Source organism: Emiliania huxleyi (genome assembly GCF_000372725.1).
Source record: "Emiliania huxleyi CCMP1516 unplaced genomic scaffold EMIHUscaffold_1, whole genome shotgun sequence".
NCBI classification, from domain to species: domain Eukaryota; phylum Haptophyta; order Isochrysidales; family Noelaerhabdaceae; genus Emiliania; species Emiliania huxleyi.
Window position 1 is genome coordinate 1,604,627 of NW_005202428.1, and position 24,208 is coordinate 1,628,834.

The 24,208-nt window shown below is 65.2% G+C and overlaps 6 protein-coding genes across 6 annotated transcripts in view; 3 read left to right on the forward strand and 3 right to left on the reverse strand.

Annotated features, from left to right (window-relative positions):
* Positions 1–8,211: 8,211 nt before the first annotated feature.
* On the reverse strand, positions 8,212–9,426 carry EMIHUDRAFT_431817 (hypothetical protein). The gene has a single exon (XM_005794194.1). It carries the CDS (start codon positions 9,284–9,286, stop codon positions 8,708–8,710), a length of 579 nt encoding a protein of 192 aa, XP_005794251.1. The 5' UTR covers positions 9,287–9,426; the 3' UTR covers positions 8,212–8,707.
* Positions 9,427–10,165: 739 nt separating this feature from the next.
* EMIHUDRAFT_194364 (acyl-CoA synthetase) lies at positions 10,166–15,878 on the forward strand (the record flags this gene model as incomplete). The annotated part of the gene is made up of 3 exons (XM_005794195.1): positions 10,166–10,624; positions 10,701–14,645; positions 14,730–15,878. 3 exons carry the CDS (start codon positions 10,166–10,168, stop codon positions 15,876–15,878), a joined length of 5,553 nt encoding a protein of 1,850 aa, XP_005794252.1.
* A 1,049-nt stretch (positions 15,879–16,927) lies between these two features.
* EMIHUDRAFT_95043 (hypothetical protein) lies at positions 16,928–20,328 on the reverse strand (the record flags this gene model as incomplete). Its single annotated transcript, XM_005794196.1, has 8 exons — positions 16,928–17,013; positions 17,382–17,391; positions 18,465–18,599; positions 18,787–18,819; positions 18,855–18,981; positions 19,394–19,520; positions 19,591–19,593; positions 19,863–20,328. The coding sequence occupies 8 exons, from the start codon at positions 20,326–20,328 to the stop codon at positions 16,928–16,930; spliced, it is 987 nt and encodes a 328-aa protein (XP_005794253.1).
* Positions 20,329–21,484: 1,156 nt separating this feature from the next.
* EMIHUDRAFT_431823 (hypothetical protein) lies at positions 21,485–22,259 on the forward strand. Its single transcript, XM_005794197.1, has one exon. The coding sequence runs from the start codon at positions 21,515–21,517 to the stop codon at positions 22,037–22,039; it is 525 nt and encodes a 174-aa protein (XP_005794254.1). The 5' UTR covers positions 21,485–21,514; the 3' UTR covers positions 22,040–22,259.
* Positions 22,260–22,623: 364 nt separating this feature from the next.
* Positions 22,624–23,600, forward strand: EMIHUDRAFT_349256 (Hypothetical protein; the record flags this gene model as incomplete). The annotated part of the gene is made up of 2 exons (XM_005794198.1): positions 22,624–22,686; positions 23,355–23,600. A coding segment is annotated over one exon (246 nt), but the record flags the coding sequence as incomplete, so codon positions are not given.
* Positions 23,601–24,006: 406 nt separating this feature from the next.
* The window catches only part of Lhcf55 (light harvesting protein), a gene marked incomplete at its 3' end in the record, with an annotated part of 1,262 nt that continues 1,060 nt past the window's right edge, over positions 24,007–24,208 (reverse strand). The window contains exon 4 of the mRNA XM_005794199.1: positions 24,007–24,167. Coding sequence (XP_005794256.1) covers positions 24,007–24,167 — 161 coding nt within the window. The remainder of the gene's footprint in view (positions 24,168–24,208) is intronic.

The following is a 24,208-nucleotide window of genomic DNA, read 5'->3' on the forward strand; positions in this document are numbered from 1 at the left end:
GGGGTGGGGAGGGCAGGAGTCAGGCGGGCGAGGCCGGGGAGGGGAGGGCGTCGGCGGCAGTGGACGCTTCTCGGGAGGCACCTGCATCTCCGGCGCGCAGCTTGCTCAGCAGCTGGCGAGGCCGTCCGCGCAGGGAGGGCGGGAGGGCGTCGCCACGCAGGTAGCCGTCGTCGTCCTCCGGCGCGAGGAGTGTGACGCGTGGCCGGTGCGGCGGCACGCGGCCTCCGAGCTGCTCGGCGCCCGCAAAGACGTCGCCCGCGCAGTACTCGCAGAGCTGCTCTCCGTCGGAGAGCACGGTCGCCTCACGCACCTCCTCAAAGCAGCCGCTGCAGATGCCGCTGGTGCGCTCGAGCCGCGTCCCGCACCAAGCGATGCGCTCGCCCGGCGGCGGCGGCGGCGGCGGAGGCGGCGGCAGCGGCGGCGCAGCTGCCGCGACCGCGACGCGGCTGAAGGCGCCGGGGCTGGGCCGCTTCCAGCCGACGACGGCGCAGGGGCAGTTCATGCACAGCGAGCAGAGTCTGGGCCGACGCCGATGTGTTTCTTTATTCTGGAAGGGAACAAAAGGAACGACAAGAGAGAGAGAGAGAGAGAGAGAGCAATGGCCGTTATCCGTTAGTGCGGACGTCGCCGCGGCTCGCCTCTGCCGCGGCGGCTGCTGCGCGCACGCGGCGGCGCCGCTCTCTCGCGAGACGGCTGGCGACGCGGCTCGCCGCCGACGTACGGTGCGCTCGTCCGACGGTCCGCAGCGTGGCGTGCGCGGCGCTGAGCGCCGCTCTGCGAGCGCCTCTGCGCCTGCACTGCCTGCCTCTGTTGCTGTTGGTGGTGGTGGTGCTGCTGCTGCTGGTGCCGATGCTGCTGCTGGCGCGGCGCGGCTGTGCGACTGGGCTCGACGCGCGCGTCGCGAGCGTCTGACGCGGCGGGCGGCGTCAGGCAGGTGCGCTTCTCTCTCGGGTGGTGGTGGTGGTGCTGCTGCTGCTGCTGCTGGCGGTGCAGATGCTGCTGCTGGTGCGGCGCGGCTCTCCGACGCGACTCGATGCGCGCGTCGCGGCTATCTGACGTGGCGGGCGGCGTCGCGGGCGGCGGCGGTGGCGGCTCGCGGGTGGAGGTGGAGGCTGGTGGCTGTGGTGGACTTTGAGTTTATTTCATGGTCGTGTACGGGGACCGGGGGGTCAACCGGGAGGCAGGGGGTTCAACCAGGCGACGGAGGACCGTGGGCCATCGCGGGGACGGGCCCGCCGGAGGCGCGCCCGGTAGATCCGGATGGTCTCACCCGGTGGGAGGCACCGAGGCGTCTGGGACGCTCCACTCTACCTTAAGCTCCTGAGGGGCGCGTGGTTTTAACCACGTAGTATGACTACAGCCCACCACAGACACCCTCCCTCTCCACACGTGTGCACACACCCTCACCCTCTCCCCTCTCCTCTCTCTCCTCTCTCTCTCTCTCCTCTCTCTCCTCTCCTTGTCTGTGTGCTGTCTGCCTGACTCAGGCACTAATTCTGCCGATGCGTGATTGTGTGTGGGCTGCTCCGAGGGGGCCCTGCGCGATCCGATGGGTAGGGAGTCTGTGCCCGGGCGGTGTCCGGTGCGGAGTCTCTCTCTGATCCCACCTGTGGTGTTGGGTGTGAGGTCGTGGAAGCTTCGATCCCAAGGGGGGGAGCCGAGCCCACTCATAACCAACTCTCAGGGGCAGTAGGTGGGCGAGCCTCGAGCGCGCTCATCTCGATCGTCAAGGCGTCGCTACGCGCGGTCTTCCGCGGGGGGAGCTGCGTCGACGGGTGCGGGACCGCGGCGCAGCCAGTGCCGCGGCGAGGCCTCCGGCTGTTTGCGGCGGGCGGCTTGCTGCTCGCTGCGATGGCGAAAAACTCGTCTCGCCACACACCAAGGGCTTATGCTCTGGCGAGACGTGAGGCGCATGCGCCCAGGAGGGGAGGGGGCATGTGTAACGACACTGCTAGAGATGCCTTTCGGGGCCCAGAGATAAAACTTCTGTGATGCCATGCGTGACCTAGTAGTGTCCCCAGCTATGGGCGTGTCCACGTTGGAGCCAGGTGTGGTGTGGGCGCGAGAATAGCTCCGCCGTTCATGGAGGCAACCGATGCGAGTCGACTGGTGTGTGTCGTCGTGGTTTCGTATCAAGAATTCTCTCTCTCTCAAGGAACGACAAACACGGCTTCTATTATTTCCACCCTTATAAGTCTCTCGTGTCGGCGCCGACGCTCTTGGTTTAACCGTAGAACGTCCCAGCCGAAATCCGCCCGCCGACGATCGATCAGTCCACAATCGTCGGCCCGCACCCCGCAGCGACCCGCAGCGATGGATGCCGCCCCCCACGGCCCCTACGGCCGACGGGCCGATGCACGACCGGCCTCCGTCGGACGGCTCTCCGGCCTCTCCGGCCGCTGCCGCCCGCGCTGCTGCCGATCCGGTCCCTCTCACGCTCAGCAATACCCGCACAACCTACGACAACTTTGAGGTCGTCGGCTTTGGCCAGGTGCAGCCACCACACCTGCTTGCCTCCATGTTCACGCTTCGCGCCCCTCCCCCCCTTCTGACGCCGCCGTATGACCTTAGGTGAGGGGCACGACTACCCGCCTGGAAGGCGCTCTCATCAGCAAGTCAATTGCAAACCGTCCCGGCATGCCGACCTACCTTCAGCAAATGCCGACCTACCATCAGCATGCCGCCCGCACCGAGTGCGTGATCGACGCCTTCGTCGGCGATCTGCCCTGGAAATCTGGCTGCGGGCCTGCGCTCATCGTGCGGACGGTCAACGACGGTCTCCACTACGCTCTCACCCCGGATCGATCCGGTCCCTCTCACGCTCAGCGATATCCGCACAAGCTACGACAACTTTGAGGTCGCCGGCTTTGGCCAGGTGCAGCAACCACCTGCTTGCCTCCATGTTCACGCTTCGCGCCCCTCCCCCCTCTCTGACGCCGCCGTCTGACCTTAGGTGAGGGGCACGACTACCCGCCTGGAAGGCGCTCTCAGCAAGTCACCCAGGCACCAACTCCTGGGCGTTTACGCTTGGCTACGAAACCATGCAGTGGATGCAGCTCGATCAAAACGGCGACGCCAACAGCTGGTCCCTGGGCGAGTTCCTTGCCCAGGATGAGGTGCGAGCCATGATGCTCGACCGAGCGTGCACCAAGTCACTCACATTCCGTGAGTTCGTCAACGGGCCGAACGTCTCCAATTCGACGGCGATCTCGAACTCCAACAACTGGACCGGTGCACCAGCCACGGAGGACGATGGCTCCCTCGACGACATCCCTTCATCGACGGACGCCTTCACCGCCGCCGGCCCTGGGCCATCCAGCGCGGCCTCCGACGGCCTGCACGTGATCGAGCGGGTACAGAAACGGTGGCTGCCACAGCTCACACCCTAATCGATCTGCCTTAGGCACGGAGCCAACTGAGCCATCGCGCATGCCCGCATCGCGTGCGGCTCCGAGGTCTCCCGCCGAGACCGGCTCGGCGCGGCGCGTGGCCGCACGCCGCCGTTGAAAAGGCGATAGGACCGAGGGGAGAGCGCCGGCCACATCGAGCGAGCGCGGGCGTGTAAGGTGTCTGTGCTGCTCCGGTGTATGTGTGTGTGATTCTGCCCCCCCCCCCATCTGTGCGGCGAGGTGTTTGCGGCGCGATGCCCGATCGTGCGCGATAGCCTCCCTTTGTGCGTGGTGTGTCGGTGTGTCGGGGTCGTCCGGAGCGTGTGGCGGCGTCGTTGCATGCAGCGACTGCTCCACGTGCCACGACTGCTTTGACTGACGTGACTGACTGATGAGACATGAGTGCTGATGGATGATCTCCGACAACCCAAAACAAAAATGCAAATGCGGAGTGCCCACTTTGGCGTGCCGCAGATCCTGCGTCTCTCACTGCCCGAACAACAGAGAGGCGGGTACCGCCGCAGGTCACTTAGGTGAGGGGCACGACTACCCGCCTGGAAGGCGCTCTCATCAGCAAGTCACCCAGGCACCAACTCCTGGGTGTTTACGCTTGACTACGAAACCATGCAGTGGATGCAGCTCGATCAAAACGGCGACGCCAACAGCTGGCCCCTGGGCGAGTTCCTTGCGCTCAGGATGAGGTGCGAGCCATGATGCTCGACTATCAGCGTGCACCAAGTCGCTCACATTCCGTGAGTTCGTCAACGGGCCGAACTCTCCAAGTCGACGGCGATCTCGAACTCCGACAACTGGACCGGTGCACCGGCCGCGTAGGACGATGGCTCCCTCGACGACATCCCTTCATCGACGGACGCCTTCACCGCCGCCGGCCCTGGGCCATCCAGCGCGGCCTCCGACGGCCTGCACGTGATCGAGGTACAGAAACGGTGGCTGCCGCAGCTCACACCCTAATCTATCTGCCTTAGGCACGGAGCCAACGGAGCCATCGCGCATGCCCGCATCGCGTGCGGCTCCGAGGTCTCCCGCCGAGACCGGCTCGGCGCGGCGCGTGGCCGCACGCCGCCGTTGAAAAGGCGATAGGAGAGGGGAGAGCGCCGGCCACATCGAGCGAGCGCTGACGTGTAAGGTGTCTGCGCTGCTCCGGTGTGTGTGGGATTATGCCTCCCCCCCCATCTGTGCGGCGAGGTGTTTGCGGTGGGTGCGATGGCCGATCGTGCGCGATGGCCTACCATTGTGCGTGGTGTCGGTGTGTCGGTCGTCCGGAGCGTGTGGCGGCGCCGTTGCATGCAGCGACTCTGCTCACGTGCCACGACTGCTTTGACTGACTTATGAGTGCTGATGGATGATCTCCGACAACCCAAAACCAAAATGAAAATGCGGAGTGGGCCCACTTTGGCGTGCAGATCCTGCGTCTCTCACTGCCCGCAACAACAGAGGCGGGTCCGCCGCAGGTCAACCACTAGTATTTCCAAAAAACGAAAAGAAATCGCGTGAATGATGACGACGGTGTCCCTGGACGACGACGCCATCCTCTCCGCCACGCGCGCGGTGCTTTCCGAGCGCGCCGGTGACGGCGGGCTCACTGCGAAGGATGTGCGTCACGCCGTCGAGGAGCGACTTGGGCTGCAGCGGGACGCGCTGCTGGAGCGGCGCGAGGTGGTGATCGCTGCGATTGAAAAGGCGGTCAACGAAAGTGGTGCCGCCGAGTCCGAGGTGGACCCGGCCGCGCTCCAGGCGACGGTCGCGGCGCTTGAAGGCAACGACGCCGCCGCGACCGCTCTCGTGCTGATTGGTCGCGCCGCCGGTGCTGAGGCGCCGGCGATGCTTCTCGCTGCCGAGAGCGCCGCGGCGAGCGAGAGCGCGGCGCGCGCGCTGGTGAGTGAGGGGCTCGGGTCGGCGCTCCTGCCTCTCCTCTCGCCCTCCACGCCCAAGCAGACGGCGGAGCTAGCGCTGCGTCTTCTCTCTGCGGCGAGCAAGCACGCGGCCCCCGACCTCTCCCAGCGGCTGCTCAAGGATGGGGTGCTGCCGGCGCTGCTGCCGCTGCTGGCGCTGGCCCTCGGTGACGCGGTCGCAGTGCGCGTCGCCGCGCTGCTGCACGCACTCGCCGACAGCCCCTCCTCGCGCTTCCGCCTGCTGCACGGAGGCGCGGTGCGGGCGCTGACGCGCGCCGTGGTGGAGCCGGCGTCGAGCAGCAGCCTGAAGGAGTACAGTGTGCAGGCGACGGCGTCGGTGGCGGGGCGGCCGGAGGACGAGGTCTCGCTGCCCCAACTTCTCGGCGACCTCTGTGGCGAGCGGCTGCCCGGCACGCAGCGCGAGGGCCTCGCCGCGCTGCAAATCATCGCCGAGCTGCAGCCCGGCGCTGCGGAAAGGCTCGGCGGCGTGGGCGAGGTTGCGCGAGGGCTGAGGGCGGCGGTGGGCTCAGCCGACGCGGCGGTGGCGGAGGCGGCGGCGAGCTTGCGGCGAGTGCTGAAGCTCGGCGACGACTAGTCGAGAGACAGAGGTAGGAACGGTGCACTCGGTCGCCTCGCAGACTCAAGAGGGCGCGGAGTGCTCGCGCTGCTGCGTGCTGGCAAAGCAGCTCAGACCCTGATCCCTGTTCCCACAAGGAGATCTTAAAACAGAATATCCAATGTGGAGAAATGGTACTAAAAAAAAATGTGCCGGCTTAACGGAGTCGGAGAGAGTCGCACACCTGACTTTTTGACTCGCGTTGACGCGCCTGTGCTAGTGCATTGGCGTGCACTCAGTGCTGACGAGAGCACGAGCGGGTTCGAGCGCGGCCTGCTGACACGTGACAGCTCTCAAACGAGCAGGCGGAGCGCAGTGTGCGCGCGACTCTGGCTGTGGCTGGCTCTGGGACGTGGCTCGTGGGCCCGAGACCGCTTTTGCGGCCGACTATACAGCGCATCCTACGCTACCAGGCGAGCCGTCGCAAAGCGCTTCAGCTCCGGATCCTTCGTCAGAATCCCGTCGATCAAGACGTCCATTTCGTCAGGCTCCTCCACAGCGGGCAAGGCCGTCAGGAGCTTGAGCTCGGGTGCATGACGGGTAGGTCGCCTCCAGCGGTCGGTGATGAAACGCAAGAGACCAAGAGCGGTGGAGCGGCCGACGGGAAAGGCACTCAGTACCGCGATAAAGGCAAGTGCTGACAGGAGCAGAGAGAACACGCTGCTCAAGGCCGACGCCGGATCCGGCGGTTGTGGTTGCAATGATGGTGGACTTGCCGACAGGAACAGGGACTGCGCCGGCAGATGTGGCGCTGGCGATGGCAGCCATGGCGGCGGGGCGGGAGGTGGCTGTGGCTCGGGCGACAGGGGAGGTGGGGGTGGTGGCGACGGTGGTGGAAGAGGTGAGGGAGGCGGTGGGAGCGGCGGGGGGCGCGGAGGTGGACGGAAGGGGGGTGGCGGGGCAGGAGGTATCACGCAGTCCAGTATCCTTGGAAGCACGAAGCTCTCTTGCGTCTCAAAATCAATGTAAAAGCCATGGCTGGGAGAGGCATTGGCGGGCAGCAGAAAGTCCAGGCGGGCGCTGCCTGATCGAGCTCCTGTAAGCCGGGCTCCGTTCCATCCAATGGGCGCAGTTTGGAAGCTAGTTTGCAACGACAGGGCTGCCAAGGGGTGCCACCGCCGAAGATTGACGTGTACACGAGTCTGTCCCGCCGATAGAGGTTCGACAGAGATGTAGGGATCGAGAGCGCACCATGTGGCTGGTGGCGACTGCGGCGGTGAGATCAGCGGCGGTTCTTGCTCCGGTCTCACTTCTGATTCGGCGCCCTGGAAACGAATCGCGTCAGTGCTGAGCATGCGCTGCTGCAGACAGCTCGATACTCTTCTGGGACTGTCTCGCGGGTCGGGGCTACAGACTCCTCCGCTGCACCCGCCAACTCGACTGCGCGGCGGGCACTTCGTCCTTCGCCGTTTCCTTATTTTTGAGCTTAGCCTTCGATGTTATGAAACAACGCAAGGCGGACATGGCATATCGCTCTCGGGCCCACAGACATCCCGCACACTCGCCGCACCTTATTTTTTGAGCTAGCCTTATTTTTTATTATGTGGATCTTATGAACATACCCGAGGGTGAACTGCTGACGGGGTTTGCGATGAGGATTTTATTCGGATTGCTTTTGACTCTTTGCGTCCAGTTTCAGAAGACGTACGAGTAACGTTATCGGAGCGACATGACTGTGCCGCTCGGCGCGTTGAAGCAGTTCTTGGCAGCGCTGCAAGCGCATGATCTCGAACGTGCTAAGGCTCTTGCTTTCCGGAGTGCGCAGCGGCCTCCACCCTTCTCGCGCCTCTCACTGCCCTGACGCTCCAGCTTGGCGTCTCCAGTTTTGACCGACGAGCCGAACAATGAGACTGTGCTCGGAGCCTTACCTCACATCAACCGCTGCCTCGAACTCACGCAGCGTGGTGCGCATTCTCTCGATGCTCGCAGCGCCTTATCAATTCTTAGGCCCGTGTCGCGTTCGCAGGCGTCAGCGAGGCGGAAAGCGAAGAGGGTGGCTCAGACGAGAGCGGCGAGAGCGGCGAGAGCAGCGCCAGCGACGAGAGCGGGGAGGAGGGCGAAGGCAGCGACGTGGAGGGCGAGAGCGGCAGCGACAATGACGAACTCTGTAGCGACGGCGAGAGCAGGCTAGAGGCACAACAGCCTGAGTCGGAGAAGGCCACTTCCGCGCCGGCAGAGCAGGATCAGGCTATGGCAGAGCGTCTGGCTCAGCTCATGCAACCTGCACGCGACGTCCACCTCCGAGCTTCCCTCCGCAATTTGGTGCAGGAACTAGCTACTGAATAGACACGTTGAATTAGCGATACCGTTGGAGATCAATGGATGCGTGGGGGCGCATGCACGATCTGCGGCGCGGCTGCACAGCGCGTCACCGCGTGCCGTAGGCCTGCCATGACTCCACACTTAAAGACGAAAGCATTAAACCACGGCTGCCCGGGCCACGGGCGTGGCGAGGATTGCCGAGGTCGGCACACGCCGGGGCGTCGAGGACGCCTGTGTGTGTTCATCATCATTGTGTTTGCCCGGATGCCGGAAGGTCTGGTCAGCGCTCCTGCAGCGCGTCCAGGGGGCCCCTAATAAATGTTCAAGGGACCTCTGTCGAGCTCGAGGAGGAGACCCGAGGCCTCGAAGAAACATTGGCGGTGTGTGTGTGTAAAATGCGTACCGACTGCGGATATTGTTCGTGTCTGCACGCACGTTTTACCGCGTCCTTCCTAGTACCACTCTCTACTTCTCGTGTACCTAGCGAACTCCGCTCTCCTATGGTCAGGTATAGACCCTGACCCTCTCTAGGCTTCCGCCCAGCCCTTCTCCTTTGCCTGATTCATGTTGAGTTTGTGAACCTGCGAGGGCGATTGCGGTGAGGCGCGGCGGTTGCAGTGAGCGAGGTGCAAAGGCTGTTGCGGTGAGCGGGGTGGTGGGTGGTGGGGTGGGCTGAGCAGCGAGCTTGCCTGTGACATGTGATGACGCAAGCCGTTTCGTTTGTCAGACAGCGAGCCCTTGAAGGCGAAGCTCGCCTTGCCCTCGCTCTTGCACTTGAGGCACCACGTGCGGCGCAAGTGAGAGGCGTCGTCCATCGCAGCCATGTCCTTGCGTTTCAGTCGTTTCAACTTTGGCTCCCCGGTGCCAAGCGCGGCCGGCTCCTCGCCGGACGCCGCTGCTGCCGCCACTGTTGCTGACGCGACCGGTAATACTGCCGTCGCGACGTCCGACGCAACCGCGTCTGTTGCCCGGAGCGGGAGATCCACCGGCGTCGCGAGGAGCGGGAGGTCTACCGGCGCAGCGGCGAGGTGGCGCGTGCAGGCCTCGGCCTCGACGAACTGAGCCGACGGAGCGCCCTGCAGGGTGTCGGCAAGGGCGGCAAACATCACCAAAGCAGCGAGAGCGGTCTCTGCGGTTGAGCGCTGCGGCTGAGCGTCTTGCGGCGCGCGCGGAAGCCCAAGCGGATATGATTTTTCCGGGAGCCTCTGTGTTCGGGCGTGTTGTGGCGGCGTGCCGTCCTCCCATCCCTCCCTTGGTTTGGGCGTTTTGTTTTCTTTTTCCGGGCGTCTCATGAGTGCCCTATTTATTTGCGTCCCGGCGGGTGGGAGAATATGTGTCGTCTGATGTGTCACTGTGTGCGTCACATCGATGTGGATAACAAGCACGGTCGATCCGTCAAAGCGATACACTCGTTCCTATCACATATTCTCCCACCCACCGGGACGCAAAACGCTCTCGGCGAGAGCCACAAGAAGGCGTCCACACAGCAAGCCACTCGTCGGACAGGCGTGCTCGCTCGATGCCGGCGAGCGCATTGCGCACGCTTTGGACGGTGGCGAAGCCAAAAACACCGATGGTGGCCGTCCGCTGGCGTGAGCGGCGGCGGTCGAGACCTCACCCTTCGCCGACGACCCAACCTTACGCGGAACAACCCAACCCAGGCCCACCAACCCAACCCAACCCAAAAAGCACGATTCTCCTGTTGGGCCCTCAGTGCTGCTCTCAATCCTAGCCTGGTAGAAAAGAAGGTTCACCGCGACAGCTAGGTAGGCGCGAGATTAGGAAATTACTCGGTAGACACTCAGAAGGGACCCTAGTGCGCGGATTTCATTCTCAGTTCGCACCCCCGGCAAGTAAAATTCCTAAAAAAGAGGGAGTTTCTAAAAAAGAGGGAGTTTCGTCGAAATTTCTTAATCCGAGCGAACGCTGGCTTTCGCAATTTGCACATTTCAACTCCGGGTACGGCGGCAAGGGACATAACGTCAATGCTCTCCCTCGACGACACGGGCGTGCCGCTATCTTCCGCACTGGCCGCCTTCTCCTCGCGTCGCGATGCGGACGGCAGCCTCGACGCTGACTCGATGCTCGAGCAGCTCCCGTTCCGCACGCTGATCGAGCTCCTGCCGCAGACCGACCGTCCTGCTGTGTGCTCCATGGACCTGAGCCGAGCCGCGTGCACGCACGCGCGGCTGCGCCGCTTCGTGGCGGATGAGGTCTGTTTCAGCGACTACGGGGTCGGCCGCAACGACCGTGTGGCGATCCTCTTCCCAAACGGTCCCGAGCTGGCAGTGGCGTTTGTGGCAGTGCTGTCGTACTGCACGAGCGCGCCGCTCAACCCGGCCAACACTCCGCAGGAGATCAAGGCCGAGCTCGAGAATGTGCGCGCAAAGGCGATCATGGTCGCGGCCGGTGAGGACAACGACGGCATACTCGCGGTCGCCGAGGTATCGCCCACGCTCGGCCCGAGACGAGAGCACGTGGAGGGGTGCCGTGACTCCGTACTCCGCACGCCCTGCGCAGGAGCTCGAGCTCGTGGTCATAGAGTGCACCCTCGACCCGGCCACCGCGGGCATCTTTCAGATGAAGGCCCACATCGCGGATCGCAGGAGCGACGTGGTGCAGTTGGATCCAGAAGACAGCCGCTGGCAGCCGCAGCAGAGGGAGGACTGCGCAATGGTGCTCCACACCAGCGGGTCAACAGGCAATAAAAAGGTGGTGCCACACACCGTCGAGGACCTGCTGATCGGCGCGGTCGCCATCGCTTCCGCCTGCCAGCTCACCCCCAAAGACGTGTGCTGCAACCAAATGCCGCTCTTCCACATCGGCGGCATCGCACGAAATGTGCTCGCGCCGATCCTCTCTGGTGGCTCCGTCGTGTGCATGCCGTACTTCGAGCCGAAGCTCTTCTGGACGGTCGCGAGCGACTTCAGCTGCACATGGTATTACGCGGGCCCGACGATGCACACCATGATCCTCGAGGCGTACAAGGCCTTCCCCGCGCCGCGCCCACGCATATCACTCCGCTTCATCGCCAACGCGGCGGGGCCGATTCTCCCGACCATTGCCGAAGAGATGCGCGACACCTACTCGGCGGCGGCGGGAGGGTTCTGCTCCATCATGCCGTCGTACGGGATGACAGAGTGCATGCCCATCTCGTCGCCGCCCGTCGGGTACAACCTCGACCGGCCCGGCAGTTCGGGACAGATCGTGGGCCCACGCTGCACGATCCGCGACGCCGCGTCTGGCGACGAGGCACCGAGCGGCACCGTCGGCGAGATATGCGTCTCGGGCCACCCGGTGATGCGCGCATACGAGAACAACCCAGAGGAGACCGCCAAGAACTTCATCGGGCCCGGCAAGGCGTGGTTCAAGACGGGCGACCTCGGATACCTCGACGAGGACGGCTACCTCTACGTGACGGGCCGCTCCAAGGAGGTCATCAACCGCGGCGGGGAGATCATCGCACCGTCCGAGATTGAGAATGCGCTCGTGTCCCACCCGCGGGTGAGGAGCCTCGTAGCCTTCTCGACGCCGCACGCCCTGCTGCAAGAGACGATCGGTGTGTGCGTCGTCACCGAGCCGGGCATGCCGCGCGTCGGCCTGCAGGGGCTGCAGGCGCACGCGGCCCTGGAGCTCCACCCTTCCAAATGGCCGCAGCTGGTCGTCTACGCGAGCGACCTGCCAAAGACCGCGACGGGCAAGGCGATGCGCGTGCGCCTCGACAAGCGCATGGCGCTGCCTGAGATTTCGGACGAGACGCCCGAGCGAGGCCGGCTCTTTGAGGCAGAGATGGTGCCGCCCGGCGCACCCGTCCAGGCGCCCATTCCGACGGCGCCACTTGAAGTGCGCCTGCCCGACGCAGAGGCGGCGATGCGCTCGCTCCCTGGCGTGGACGACGCGTACGTGTGTGAGCGCGAGCTGGAGGGCGGCCGGCGGGCAATTGTGGGCTACGTCAGCCCCGCCACGGTGGACGCGGAGCAGGTTCTCGCCGCGCTCACTGGCAGCTTGCACGAGTACCTTGTGCCAGCGAGGGTCGTGCCGACAGACGCGCTGGTGCGCGGCAGCGACGGCGCGGTCAACCAGGCGCTGCTGCCTGAGATGCGCCCCGTCCACTCGCACGTGGCGCCGAGGACGGACCGCGAGCGCGCCGTACAAAAGCTCTGGTGCGCTGTGCTCGGCACGCGCGAGGAGGATACGTCGATGGACGCAGACTTCTTCTTCTCCGGCGGCTCGTCACTGCTTGCCGGCACGTTGGCCGGCGAGGTGAAGAGCCAGCTCGGTATGCCGATGAGCGGGACGACCCTCTTCAAGCTGCGCACCATCGCCGAGATCGCCGAGGCGGTCGAGACGCACCATCGGCAAAAGGACCTCGAGATGGCGACGCTTGCGCGGGAGCCTCGCAGCGACCTCGAGAAGGATGGCCCGCTCGCACGACTCGCCCGTTTCGCCACCATGAGAGCGGGGGGGACGCCCCGCGACCCCAGCGACCTCGCTGAGCGGGGCGGCCTGCACGAGGAGAGCGAGATGCTCGCGAGCGGTGCCCCAGCCAAGCCGCCGAAGCCGCAGCGTCCCGTCAGCCAGCACTCGTTTCTTCCTCTCTTTGTCCAATCGCTCCCGCTCCTCTTCTTCCACCCCCTCCGCCGCCTCGCATCGTGGGCGCTCTTCCTCGCCCTCTGGCTCACGATGATGGATCCGGCGCCGGTGTTCATCTACCTCTCGCCACAGCAGCTGTTCGAGACGGAAGAGTGGGTGCGCGAGGAGTATCGGCCCACGGACGACGAAAGCGATGTGTGGATCGCGCCCCCCGACGGCTCTCTCATCAGCACGTGGGAGGGCTACGAGGACTTTCAGCGTGTGGAGTATGTCGACGACGCAGAGGACTTCGAGGTGCCGGCCCACCGTAGTGTCCTGCCACGCTACATTGCCTTCTTGCTCGCGCTGCTGGTCGTGCACATTGCTCGCGAGACGGTCATGCCGTTTGTGGGGATCGCCGTCAAGTGGTTGGTGATTGGGCGCTACCGCGCGGGCCGCTCGAGGCTGTGGGGCTCGTACTACCTTCGCTGGTGGTTCGTGAACCAGACCGTCCGCTTCTGCGGTCTCGGCCTCTTCGGCTTGAGCAACGGGCTGCGCGTGCGCTACCACCGTCTCCTCGGGGCCAAGATTGGCATCGACTGCACAATCGCCAACGACGCCGAAGTGACAGAGCACGACCTCGTCATAATCGGTGACGGCGTCGCCATCGACTCCAAGGCCACGGTCTCGCCCTTTTGCGTCGACGCCGGAGCTGCCATGCTCAGCGCCATCGAGATTGGCGACAACTGTGTCGTCGGCGCAAAGACGACCATCGCGCCCGGAGCGCGCCTTGCGGACGGCGTCTGCCTCGGCCCGCTCTCCTCGAGCCACGAGCAACAGGACTCGGACAGCAACAATCGCCGCTACTGCCGCGCTGCGTTCCCGCCGCCGTCCACCCGCCTCTGGCTCCTCGTCGGTCTGCCCACCCTCCTCTTTGTCAAGGTGGCCGCGCTCGCGCTCCCGCTCGCGACCATCTTTTATATGGTGCAGGACCGCGGCGAGGACCCAACAACATGGGGCGCAGCCATCGAGTGGTTCACCTCGCCGCGGCGGCTCACATTTTACGTGCTGCTGCGCGTGCAGCGCGCCGTCGTGCTGCCCTTCGTGGAGCTCTTTGCGATCATTCTGGTGAAGAGGATCGTAATCGGCCGCTTTGTCGCCGGCCCCCGGACACGATGGAGCCACCTCCAGTTTTGGCTTATGCGCGAGCTGCTGCCCGACGGCCGCCTGTGCGGCGTGCCAGCCCTCATCGGCAACCACTGGGGCGGCGTCGCGCTCCTCATGCGGCTGCTCGGCGCGAAGTGTGGCAAGCGGATCTTTTGGCCCGGGAGCGGCGTGGACGTTGTCGAGTACGACCTGCTCACCATCGAGGACGATGTCGTCTTTGGCTCACGCTCGGTCATCGCCTGCTCGACCGCCGAGGTCAGCCGCCCCGTCGCCCTCTTGCGCGGCGCGAATGTGGCGGACCGCTGCTACGTGCTGCCGGGGGTGACGCTCGGCGTCAACGGCTGCCTCGGGTCGGGCTCGCTCGCGCCCGAGGGCGCGCAGCTCGGCGCGGGCTGCATCACGGTCGGGTCTGCTGGCAATGGGACAGAAGTTTTGGTTGAGGGTGGGCCGGGGCTACGCGCCAACGCGAGGACGACAAAGGCCTTTGGCCGCACTTTCTACGGGACGCGCAACGAGGCCAACATCGCGGCCGGCGCCATCGAGAACACCGCGGCGTGGTGCTGTGGTTCGTTCTTTGTGCGCCGGACCGTCGTGCCGCTCTTCGCCGCATTCAACGTGCTGTGCATTGCGGCCGCGGCCGTCTACCGCGCGTTCAACATCGTCGCCGCCTGGCTGCTGCTTGAGCTGGTGTGGAAGCGCGATAGAGCGCTCGGCCTCGACCCAGCTGTGCTGTGGGCCCCGTCGCCGCCGCCGCCAATCTCGTCGCCGCCGCCGTCGTCGCCGCCGCCGCCAGCCTTCCCAGGCGACGAGGTCGAGCCTCTGCCGCCGGCAGAGTTTTACGGCGAGATTGAGGAAGTGGGCCGGTGGCTTGGCTTCTCAGAGTACTGGGCCGCGCTCCTCGGCGTCTACATCGGCGTGCACCTGCTGATGGTGATGCTGGCGTACCTGTTGGAGGTGCTGGCAAAGTGGCTGCTGCTCGGACGGCGGCGCGCCGGCGTCTATCCGTGGGACAAGTCGTCCTACTGCATGCGGTGGAACATGTACCTCGCATCGACAGTCTTTCGGCGCGGGCTCCTACCCTACCTGCACGGCTCCGCCTACCTCGTCTGGCACTTCAAGGCGCTCGGCTGCTCGATCGGGAAGGACGTGTGCCTCTTCCCGACCGGCTCGGACCCGATGATGACTGAGCCGGACCTCGTGACCATCGGCGATGGAGCGTGCATCAACGCCGGCTTCATCATCTGCCACACGAACACGAAGGGCAACTTTGCGCTCTCCAAAATCACGATTGGGCCCGGCGCGACGATGCGCGCGTGGTCGCGCCTCATGGCGGGCGGTGCGCTTGCGGAGGGTGCGCGGCTCCTCGAGCACACCTGCGCGCTCCCAGGCGACAACATCGAGCCCGGCGTCATCTGGCAGGGCTGGCCCGTCAAATCGATGTGCGCGACCACCGAGTTTTGGCGGGCGCGGCGCAACCAGATCAAGCTCGGCCGCAAGCAGTACCTCCGTCGCGTCGACTCTACGCGCGTGGCGCCCGTCATCATCGACGGCGGCGGCAAGGGAGCCCTCGCCCTGGAGCGGCTCGACTCGCTTCAGGGCGAGAACCTGCGGCTCAAGAGCTCGATCGAAGCGGTCACCAGCCGCCTCGGGGCCACCCCCCCGATGAGCGAGGACAGCGCGCCCATCTCTGAGCGGGGCACGCAGATCCAGGCGCTCGTGGAGCAAGTCGAGTGGCTGGTGCGCGAGATGCAGTCGCTGAGGGAGTGGCGCGACCGGGTGGCGTCGCCGCGTCTCGACCACGTGCCGCTAGTCTACGATGGCAAGGGGTCCGAGGGCAAGGATTCCGCCGAGAAGGGCGACGGTTCGCAACGCTGCAGCCCCGGGCGCCTTGGTTTTCGGCGGCACGCGCCGGCTCCACCCGAATCCCAGGGCAGCGACGGCGTTGACGACGCCGTGTAGGGGTATGAGGTGATGAGAGACGGCAGGCGTGTGCGAATAGTGTGCGTGGTCGGACTTCTGTTTTATTGCGTGGGGCTTCTCTCCCACCACACAGACTCTCTATCTTTGAAGGTGTGTGTTTTGTAAAGCCGTCTTCTTTTTTCAGTTGAGAAAACCCGCCAGTTACGAGTAGTGTTGTTAGCAGATCACAAGAGGTTGAGCGGAAGATTGGCGCGAATTGCGGAGACCGCCACAGTCCAAGATCGCCAAGCAAGAAGAGAAATAAATGAATAGATACGTCCCGAAAGAAAGTAAGAAATCACAGAACGCAGTCCATCATGAGGCACTTGGAGCACTTGGAGTGCAGTCAGTAACCTCACATCCAGGGCCGGGGAAGTGCGCGCGGATGGGCAGGTGGTTGGGGACGGTCTTGGAGAAGAATCGGGCGCTGAGGCTGCGGCCTGAGCGCGGGTGGCGCGCTGCGCTCGACGTGTGCCTCCGCTCGGCCACCCTCGCTCGGATGGCTGCCTCATCGGTGCCGAGGATCGCGAGCAGGTCTCGGTGGGCTGCGGCGAGTGCGGTGAGCCGCTCGTCGGGAGGGCGGACCAGCGACCGTGGAGAGGACGACGAGGAAGAGGTGGGCTCAGGAGGCTGATGCGCTGCGTGCGAGACCACTGTTGGCGGAGTGTGTAGGCTTGGGAGCGCGAAGACAGTAGGGAGCATGTATGCTCGAGGAGGCGCACTGGCGTACTGGCCCGGCTTCTTAAGGGCTACGGCGACCGCCCGCGCCGGAGGGTGGTGGTACCAGCGATCCTCCCAACGCGAGAGAGCCTGCTACAGCTGGCCTGCGCCGGCGGCGCTTCCTAGAAAAGAAATGTGCGGCAAAAAGAAATGTAACCTTTTCTCCCTCGTTTTTTCATCGTCTCTCTATTTTGCTGATGCATCCGTGTATTCGCCCATACCAAACGTAAAGACGTAACGTATGTTTCCCGGGCATGTGTGGGAATTTGCCGACCGGAGCGCGGCGCGGCTGGCGGCACATGTGGGCTAGCGGCCAGTCTACAATGGCCTCACATCGACCGCTGTCGTGTGATGGTTGCGGCGATCCGCTGCTGCCGCATCTCCGCCGAAGGCACGCGCGAGAGGGGCTCGGCGCCTGTTCACGGCGGGACACGTGTGAAGAGCCCGTGCTCGACGTCGCCTCGGACGCCGGTGGCGCCGCCTAGCGCGCCGGGTGTCGTCAGCCGCCGCGAAGGCGGCGACGGCACACGCGGCGAGCCTATCAAGGAACAAACACCCGAGATCACCCGAGATTGCTAACCCGCGACGGCGGCGACAGCACGACGGCGGGCCTGGCGCGACGACTGGCGCTACGCCCCCGAAGCGAGCCCCGAAGGCGGGGGCAGCGGGCTCTTCGCGGGCGAGCGGCGAGGCGGCGGGCGGCGAGGCGGCGGGCGGCGCGAGGCTCTTCGCGCGCTTCGCGGGGCCGTCCCTCTCCTCTCCGCCGCTGCCTTGTAGGCGCACGGAGGCGGTCCTGCACAAGACAGGACAGGTGAGGAGGGGAGAGGGGAGGGGAGAGGGGAGGGGAGGGGAGGGGGGAGGGGAGGGGAGATGGGAGGGGACGGGGGGGGGAGGGGGGAGAATAGAGGCGGTCCTGGCCAGCGTCGGCGGCGCGGAGGTTGAGGGTGGGGCCTATTAATCAAGATTAGCCGAGATTGCCCGAGTGTTGCTCCGGGTCGGCGGAGCAGGAGGGAGGGAGAGGCCGCGAGCGGGGAGGAGAGGGTGGGACCGAGGTGGAGCAGCCTATTGATCGACGAGTTCCCGACATGGGCGCGAAGTTGTCAAGGGGAGGAGAGGGGAGGCCCGGATTGGAGCGGCTTGAGAGAGCGGTACGCGGCGGCGAAGGCGCGGTCTCCCTCCGCCATCCGCTCGCACCTACTCACGGCGGCCTGCGTGTGCAGAGGTGCCCCGCAGCCGTCGCTTACCCACCTCTGCTCGCACAGAGAAAAGCTGTTCGAGCGGCTGAGCGTCGGCAGCACCGCAAGCCGCTCGAGCCTAACGTGATGAGCACACGAGCGTCAGGGCGGGAGTAACGGTCTCGTGGGAGTACGGTCTCGTGCCGCGTAGTGTCGTGTCCCGAGCACCGCGGCAGGGGCTACGAGGACGGTGCGTGCAGCCGAGCACAGCTCAGGAAGACATCTGGCAGGGGGGCGCTGCTCGGGGCACGCGGGTGTATACACGCGGGTGTATCTTCCGCATCTTGCCGCTCGAGAGATGGGGGAGGTATGGGGAGATACGGGGAGATCTTCCGCTTCTAGCACCTCGCGCCGCCCCGCAACCGCGTCGGCGTCGCCCGAGGCGCGCCTGCAGGTGACCTCGGCGGAGCTCAGGTGCACCTCGGGTACTGTGCTCTAGGGGTACTCTAGGGGTACTCTTGGCCGAGGTGGGCCGGAAGGGGGAGAAATGGCGCCGCGTAGTAACCTCGGGCGATCTCGGGGCGATCTCGGGCGATCTCGGGCGATCTCGGGCGATCTCGGGCGATGATCGCCGGAATGGTGCGAAGTGCGGCGTCGCGGCCGCCAGGGTCGCGCTCACGCGAGCTCCCACCTCTGCCGCCCTCGCCTTGAGCGCCTGCTCGAGCGAGCCTCCGCCCAGCCGGATGCAGTCCACCCTCGGAAGCTCCCGCCCCTTGACGTGCTGGCAGATGAGAGTCGCGATCTGCGTCGGCACGTCCGACGCCGCCTGGCAAGGCGCAGGGGCAGGTGCAAGTGGGAGGGGATCAGCCTCGGCTCGTCAGCTCTGCTCGTGCCGCCTGGCCGGTGCCGCTGTAGCGGAAGACGAAGCCGCGCCGCGGGGCGCCGTCGGCGCGCGAGCTCTCGGCCTCCATTTGCAGCGCCAGCGCGGTGAGGAAAGTGTCGCAGCCGCGCACTGCGTTGCCGACGGCGCACCAGACGGCAAAGACCTGAGACATCGACGATGAGGACCAGTAATACTCACCGGACGGCGAGCCGCCTCCCCGTCCTCTCGTTGAGTCTCGGTAACCAGTGCCCCCCTTCGACAGGCTGGCCAGCTAGAGAGGCTCTCTGGCTCGGAGGGCGGAGGGCCTGCTCGTCGAGCAGCTCGCCTAAGAGAACAATGATAAGAGACTCATCGTTGCTGATAGAAGAACTGCCTGCTCGTCGAGCAGCTCGCCTAAGAGAACAATGATAGGAGAATCATCGTTGCTGATAGAAGAACTGCCTGCTCGTCGAGCAGCTTCGCCTAAAGAGAGAGAGGCGAGAGAGCTGTACAGCAGGGAGGCCTGTCAGGACAGGGCCTGCTCGCTAAGCAGCTCGCCCAGTGTCGAGAGAGCGTTGACTCCCTGCCACTGCCCCCGGCCGGCCGCATTCTTGGGGGCGTAGGCGCACTCGTACACCGACGGAGGGTACTTGCCGCCCTCCGCAGGCATGTGCGCGCTCCCCGCCGGGTAGGCGTCGTAAGGGGCGCCGCTTGTGGTCAGGAGCCCGGCTGGCGCGTCCGTGAGGCCTGCTCCTCACCACTCCCCGAGATTATCCGAGATCAGCCGAGGGGACGAGGCGCCGTCTGGCGAGTCCGTGAGGCCGTGGTGCGCGTCGTCGGCGACGAAGATGGCGAACTGCGGGTGGTCGCCTATCAACTCACCACCTATTGATGAGCAAGCACGTAACCGTTAATCAGCAGATGGCGAACTGCGGGTGGTCGCCTATCAACTCACCACCTATTGATGAGCAAGCACGTAACCGTTAATCAGCAGATGGCGAACTGCGGGTGGTCGCCCAGCCGCTCGCGCTGCGAACGCATGAGGTCTCTCATCGCGGCGATGCCGACGCCGTACTCCTCCGGCGCGTCGCCGCCGCCTAAGGCAAAGGTGGATTGTGGGTCGCGGGCGGGTCGCCTTGGCGAGAGAGGGGGCGGCGGCGGTGAGAGCGGCGATGGATGACGGAGAGAGGAGGCGAGGGGTGGCGAGAGGCGGTGAGGAAGCCCAACCCTGGCAGTCGGACGCCATCGCGTCGAGGGTGCGGAGGAGGTGCTCGTCCTGCCCGGCGGCGCCCGTGTACGCCATCGGCAGAATTGCCCCCGCACGGATAGACGCCTTCTCCTCCGTGTACACCCTGAAGACGTGCGCGGCGTCGCACCAATCTCGCATCGCCGCCATCACGATGTGGACGACGAGGCCGTCATCCCCGGCCGCCTTCATGCCCTGCACGATGGCAAAGATGGCCTTCGCAACGCTCTTCAGCCGGTTGACGTGCGAGGCCAGTGAGGCTGTGGCGTCCGAAAAGATGCCAATCGTGATGTGCCTCGATGGCCGTGGCGCGGTTTCCTTCGGATCGCCCGGTGCTTCAGCCGGCGGTCCGGGGAATTTAGCTGGCGAATTGCCTGGTGCTTCGACCGATGGTCCGGGTGCCTGCGACTCGGTGCCCGAGGCGACCTCCACCCAATCGTCGTCCATTATTGCTTGAGATCACAGTCGGCGGGCCGCTTCGGCGGTAGCATCCGCCAAATTCTTTTTTCTTTTTTCAACCCACGCAGGGCCCCGAAATCTGACAGTTTATACCAAGAGCGGCCGCTAGTCACAGGTGCTCGTGCCGACACAGCGAGGGGGAGGGCCGCCGCACCCCCCCCTCGAGTATTTGTAGTGTCTTGCGCTGCACGGGGTGTACCTACATCGAGAGAGAGAGAGAGAGAGAACCCCCTTCCTTCTCTCCCAGTAAGCTAAAAGTACGTACATCGAAACGACGACTCCGTTTCGCGGCTAGAGACGGAAGTTCTTTTCCTTTATTGACGAATTAAAAATGAAGCAAAAATGTTGGGGGCCTTCCGGGCTTTTTCGCATGAGGGCCACCTCTCGCACTGGCGACTACATGTATCCCTCTCGGACCGTCGTGCGCGTCGACCGGTCGCGCGCGCACACGCTCGCGCCTTGCTCCTCGCTCACGCTTACGCCTTCAGCTGCTGGCCCTCTGCATACACCTCACCGTCCCCACCCTGCGCGCTGCGGCGGTCGCGCCACGCTGATCACGTCTCACTCTCAGAAAGCACCGCTGCGCAGACCCAGAAAGACACGGCGAGGGTGACCGCCAGCGCCGCCAGCACCTGGTTATGGGCGTCGAGCTCGACGCCGAGGTGGAAGGCACGAGGTGGAAGGCACGCACTGAGCAGGAAGACTCCAACGCGTGTACATTCAATCAATCCGCTGACGGCGCCGCACCACGCACTGCCTTGCATCATCGCGAGAGCGTTGGCAACGAGCCGCATCTCGGCCTATCCACGCGAGGCGGCGCTCAGCAGACGCCCTTTTTGTGTCACACACAGCACCGGGCCGTCGCCTCGGCCCGCTCTGAGGCGGCGGGGCTCGCCTCATCGCGGAGGGCAAGGAAGGCAATGGACGCGGCGGTCGTGCAGAAGGCCAGCGCGACCTTGTCGAAGAAGCTCTCGTCGGACGCGGGATATACGGCCTGAGGCGAACGAGGGCGAGGTCAACGTGTGCACGCTTGTGAGGGGCAGGGCCAGGGTGTGATTATGCCTTCGCCGCGTCGAACCAGGCCCATGCTGAGAAGCGCCTCCAGCGGGCCGGATGATCTGCGAGGCGAATTCTTTGTCGTGTGTGTCGGCACTCATCTCGCTGCGCGCTCGACATGCTGGCGCTGTGCTCGACTGCGGTCGCCCTGTTGATTCCAAGCGTGCCGCTGTGGTCGCCGCCAGGCTCTGCCATCGCCACGCCTGGCTCCAGCATCGGCAGGGTGAGCGTCCAGGCAGCAGACTCGAGCATCTTTCCCAGCACGATGATCGCAGAGTCGGCCGCCAAGGCCAAGATCGAGGCGGCGAAGGCGGCCACCGCCGCAAAGCTGGCCGAGAGCGGCACAAAGTCGCCCGAGCTCGCCGCCAAGGAGGTCAAGATTGACGTGCCGATGGGCGGATCGAAGGACAAGGACTTCGACGCCGAGGCAATGAAGATCCGCGAGCAGTGGATGGCGATTCGCGACAATGCGCCGGGAGGGACGCTGAGCAAGTCAAAGAGCGCCCAGGTCGCCCAGCTCAAGATCATGGAGCAGCAGGCGCGCGGCAAGGCACAGGCAGCCAAGGCGAGGGCGGCGGAGCAGGCCGCCGCCGCGGCAGACCGCTCTGGCCCGCTGGGGGATTTCAAGCTCCCGTTCTCGTGAGGGGGCTGCAGCGCGGGGGAGATGAACGGGAGGTCGTCGGCAGCGGCAGCACTCTCGCCTGACGGATGCTACTTCGTTCACACGCGTGTATCTAGCGAATGTCGACCGGGCCCCGCGGCTATACACATCGCCCCCGGGCATCGGCATGTGACACGCGGTATAGATCGGTTCGGTGTCGGTTGTTCCTTCTTACTAGAAACTACGGCGCGGCCGCGCTTGTCGTGTGCGTGTTGATGTGCCGCGGCTTTTTGAGGAATGCATGTGCGCTGGCCGCTGCTCACTTCTGCGAGACGGTGTATCATTCACACTTTATATGCCACCGTTGCATCATTCACTTTATGCCACCGTTGCATATGCAACGGTGGCATAAAGTGAATGATACACCGTCGCAACTTCTCATTTGTTATCGCTCTCTGACACACGAGCGCCTCACGTTCTGAGTCTCCGGACTCTCTCCGCACGACTCGGACTGACAGACGACTGAGACGCCGGCACGATTCATCGATCTGGTCGTTGCTCCTCGGTGCAGTGGCAATATTGCTTCTCGAGACCTCCGTCGCCGCCGCGAGATGAGTTTCTCTAAAACAGTGGCCAGGGGCGGGGCTTGCATTTTTGCCGTCGCCTGTCGCCGCTACAGCGCAGCACACCTATTCTTCTCAGAGAGAGTTTGAGCAATAGCCCTTCTCTTAGTCTTTTCTCGCGTTTTCCTCCGTTTTCTTTCGCCGTCACAGGTTTCGAAGTAACTTGAAGCCCGAACCGTGTTATTTCCTCGAGCGCCGGATAAGCGATTCACACGAGGGCCGTCACAACGTGTTTCTCGGCTCGCCCTCGCCCGGCCCGGCGCTATGCCGGCGCGTTCGCTAGAGGCTGCTGCCGCAGAGCGGAGGCGCGTGCGTCGCCTCGCTACTCTCGCGGCGAAGCAGCTGCCGCCGTCGAGAAGCGACGCGGCGTCTGCCGAGGAGAGAGAGCCAGCGCGGCGGTCGCCGACGCCGCCTTCGAGCTGTGTGCCACTTCTCGGGTGCACGACAGCTCTGCGCGGCAGCAGCATCAGCAGCCGCCGCACCGCCACCCGCCTCGCGCCTGTCGCGGCCGGAAGGGAGCACGCCGTCGCTGCCGTGGTACCGAGGGCCGGAGCCCGACTCTCGTACAGTCGAGCGGCTCCGAGGCGAAGCGCTGACACACACAGGGCATGCCGCGCAAGGAGAGCGCGCCTCGAGGCCGGCAAGTGCGCGTACGTGCCGCGCGGTCTTGGTGGCGCGATTCATGACGGTCGCTCTCGCTGCCGGCCGATGAACCCTCGCCGCCCCCGCACCAGCGACACCGGCCGCGGCTCGCCTCCACGCGCCGGCTCGGAAGAGGGGCTGTCGGCGGCGCAGCAGAGCGGCTCGCCTCGGCGCTCGAGCCGCCGACAGCCCCACTCCTCGACGTGACGGCCGCTCCCGGAGCCAGCCGGTGCGCGCCCGACCCACGCCCCCTCTCGCACCCCTCCGACCCCCCCTGCGCGGCGCACCCGCCCGCTGTGCGCCGGCTCGAGCGCCTATCGCCAAATCGCGACGTTTGAGCGCAGCGCACGCGTCCCACACGTCACGCGCGCGCAGGAGAGCGTGCGGCACAGCAGTAGCGTGTACTCGCCGAGGGCATCGCGCCGAAAACCCCGCGCATTCCGCCCCAGCAGAGGCTGCAGCCTCTGCACAAGCTACACCACTGTAAGAACGGTGAGTACTTGGGGTTGAGTGGGCTTGCTTGCTCCCTTAGCCGGGAGCAAAAATGCAAGAAGAACACAAGATCCCCAGAGACGTCCAGAGGGAGAGGCAGCGTTTCGGCCCACAGACACACAACCGACCCCTACCACGTCGACGAGGCGCGGGCCGCCCACTATGCCAAATCGGCCGGAAGGTGCGCAAGACGCCGGCAGGCCCCAGCGCAAGACGCCCAACCCTGCAGGTGTTGCCGCACGCAGCCACGCCTCAAAAGACGATGCCGCCGTTGCCTGCGTCGAGCAGCTCGAGCGGTCCCTTGCCGGTGATGTACGCGTGCGTGAGCATGCCGATGGCGCCAAACATGGCGAGCCGGCCGTTGTTGAGCTGCCGGACAGCGGCGGGCGGTGTGTGTGTGTGTGTGTGTTTGTCTGTGTGGGAGGGGGTCGCTGTGCCCCGTGCTTATTAGGGT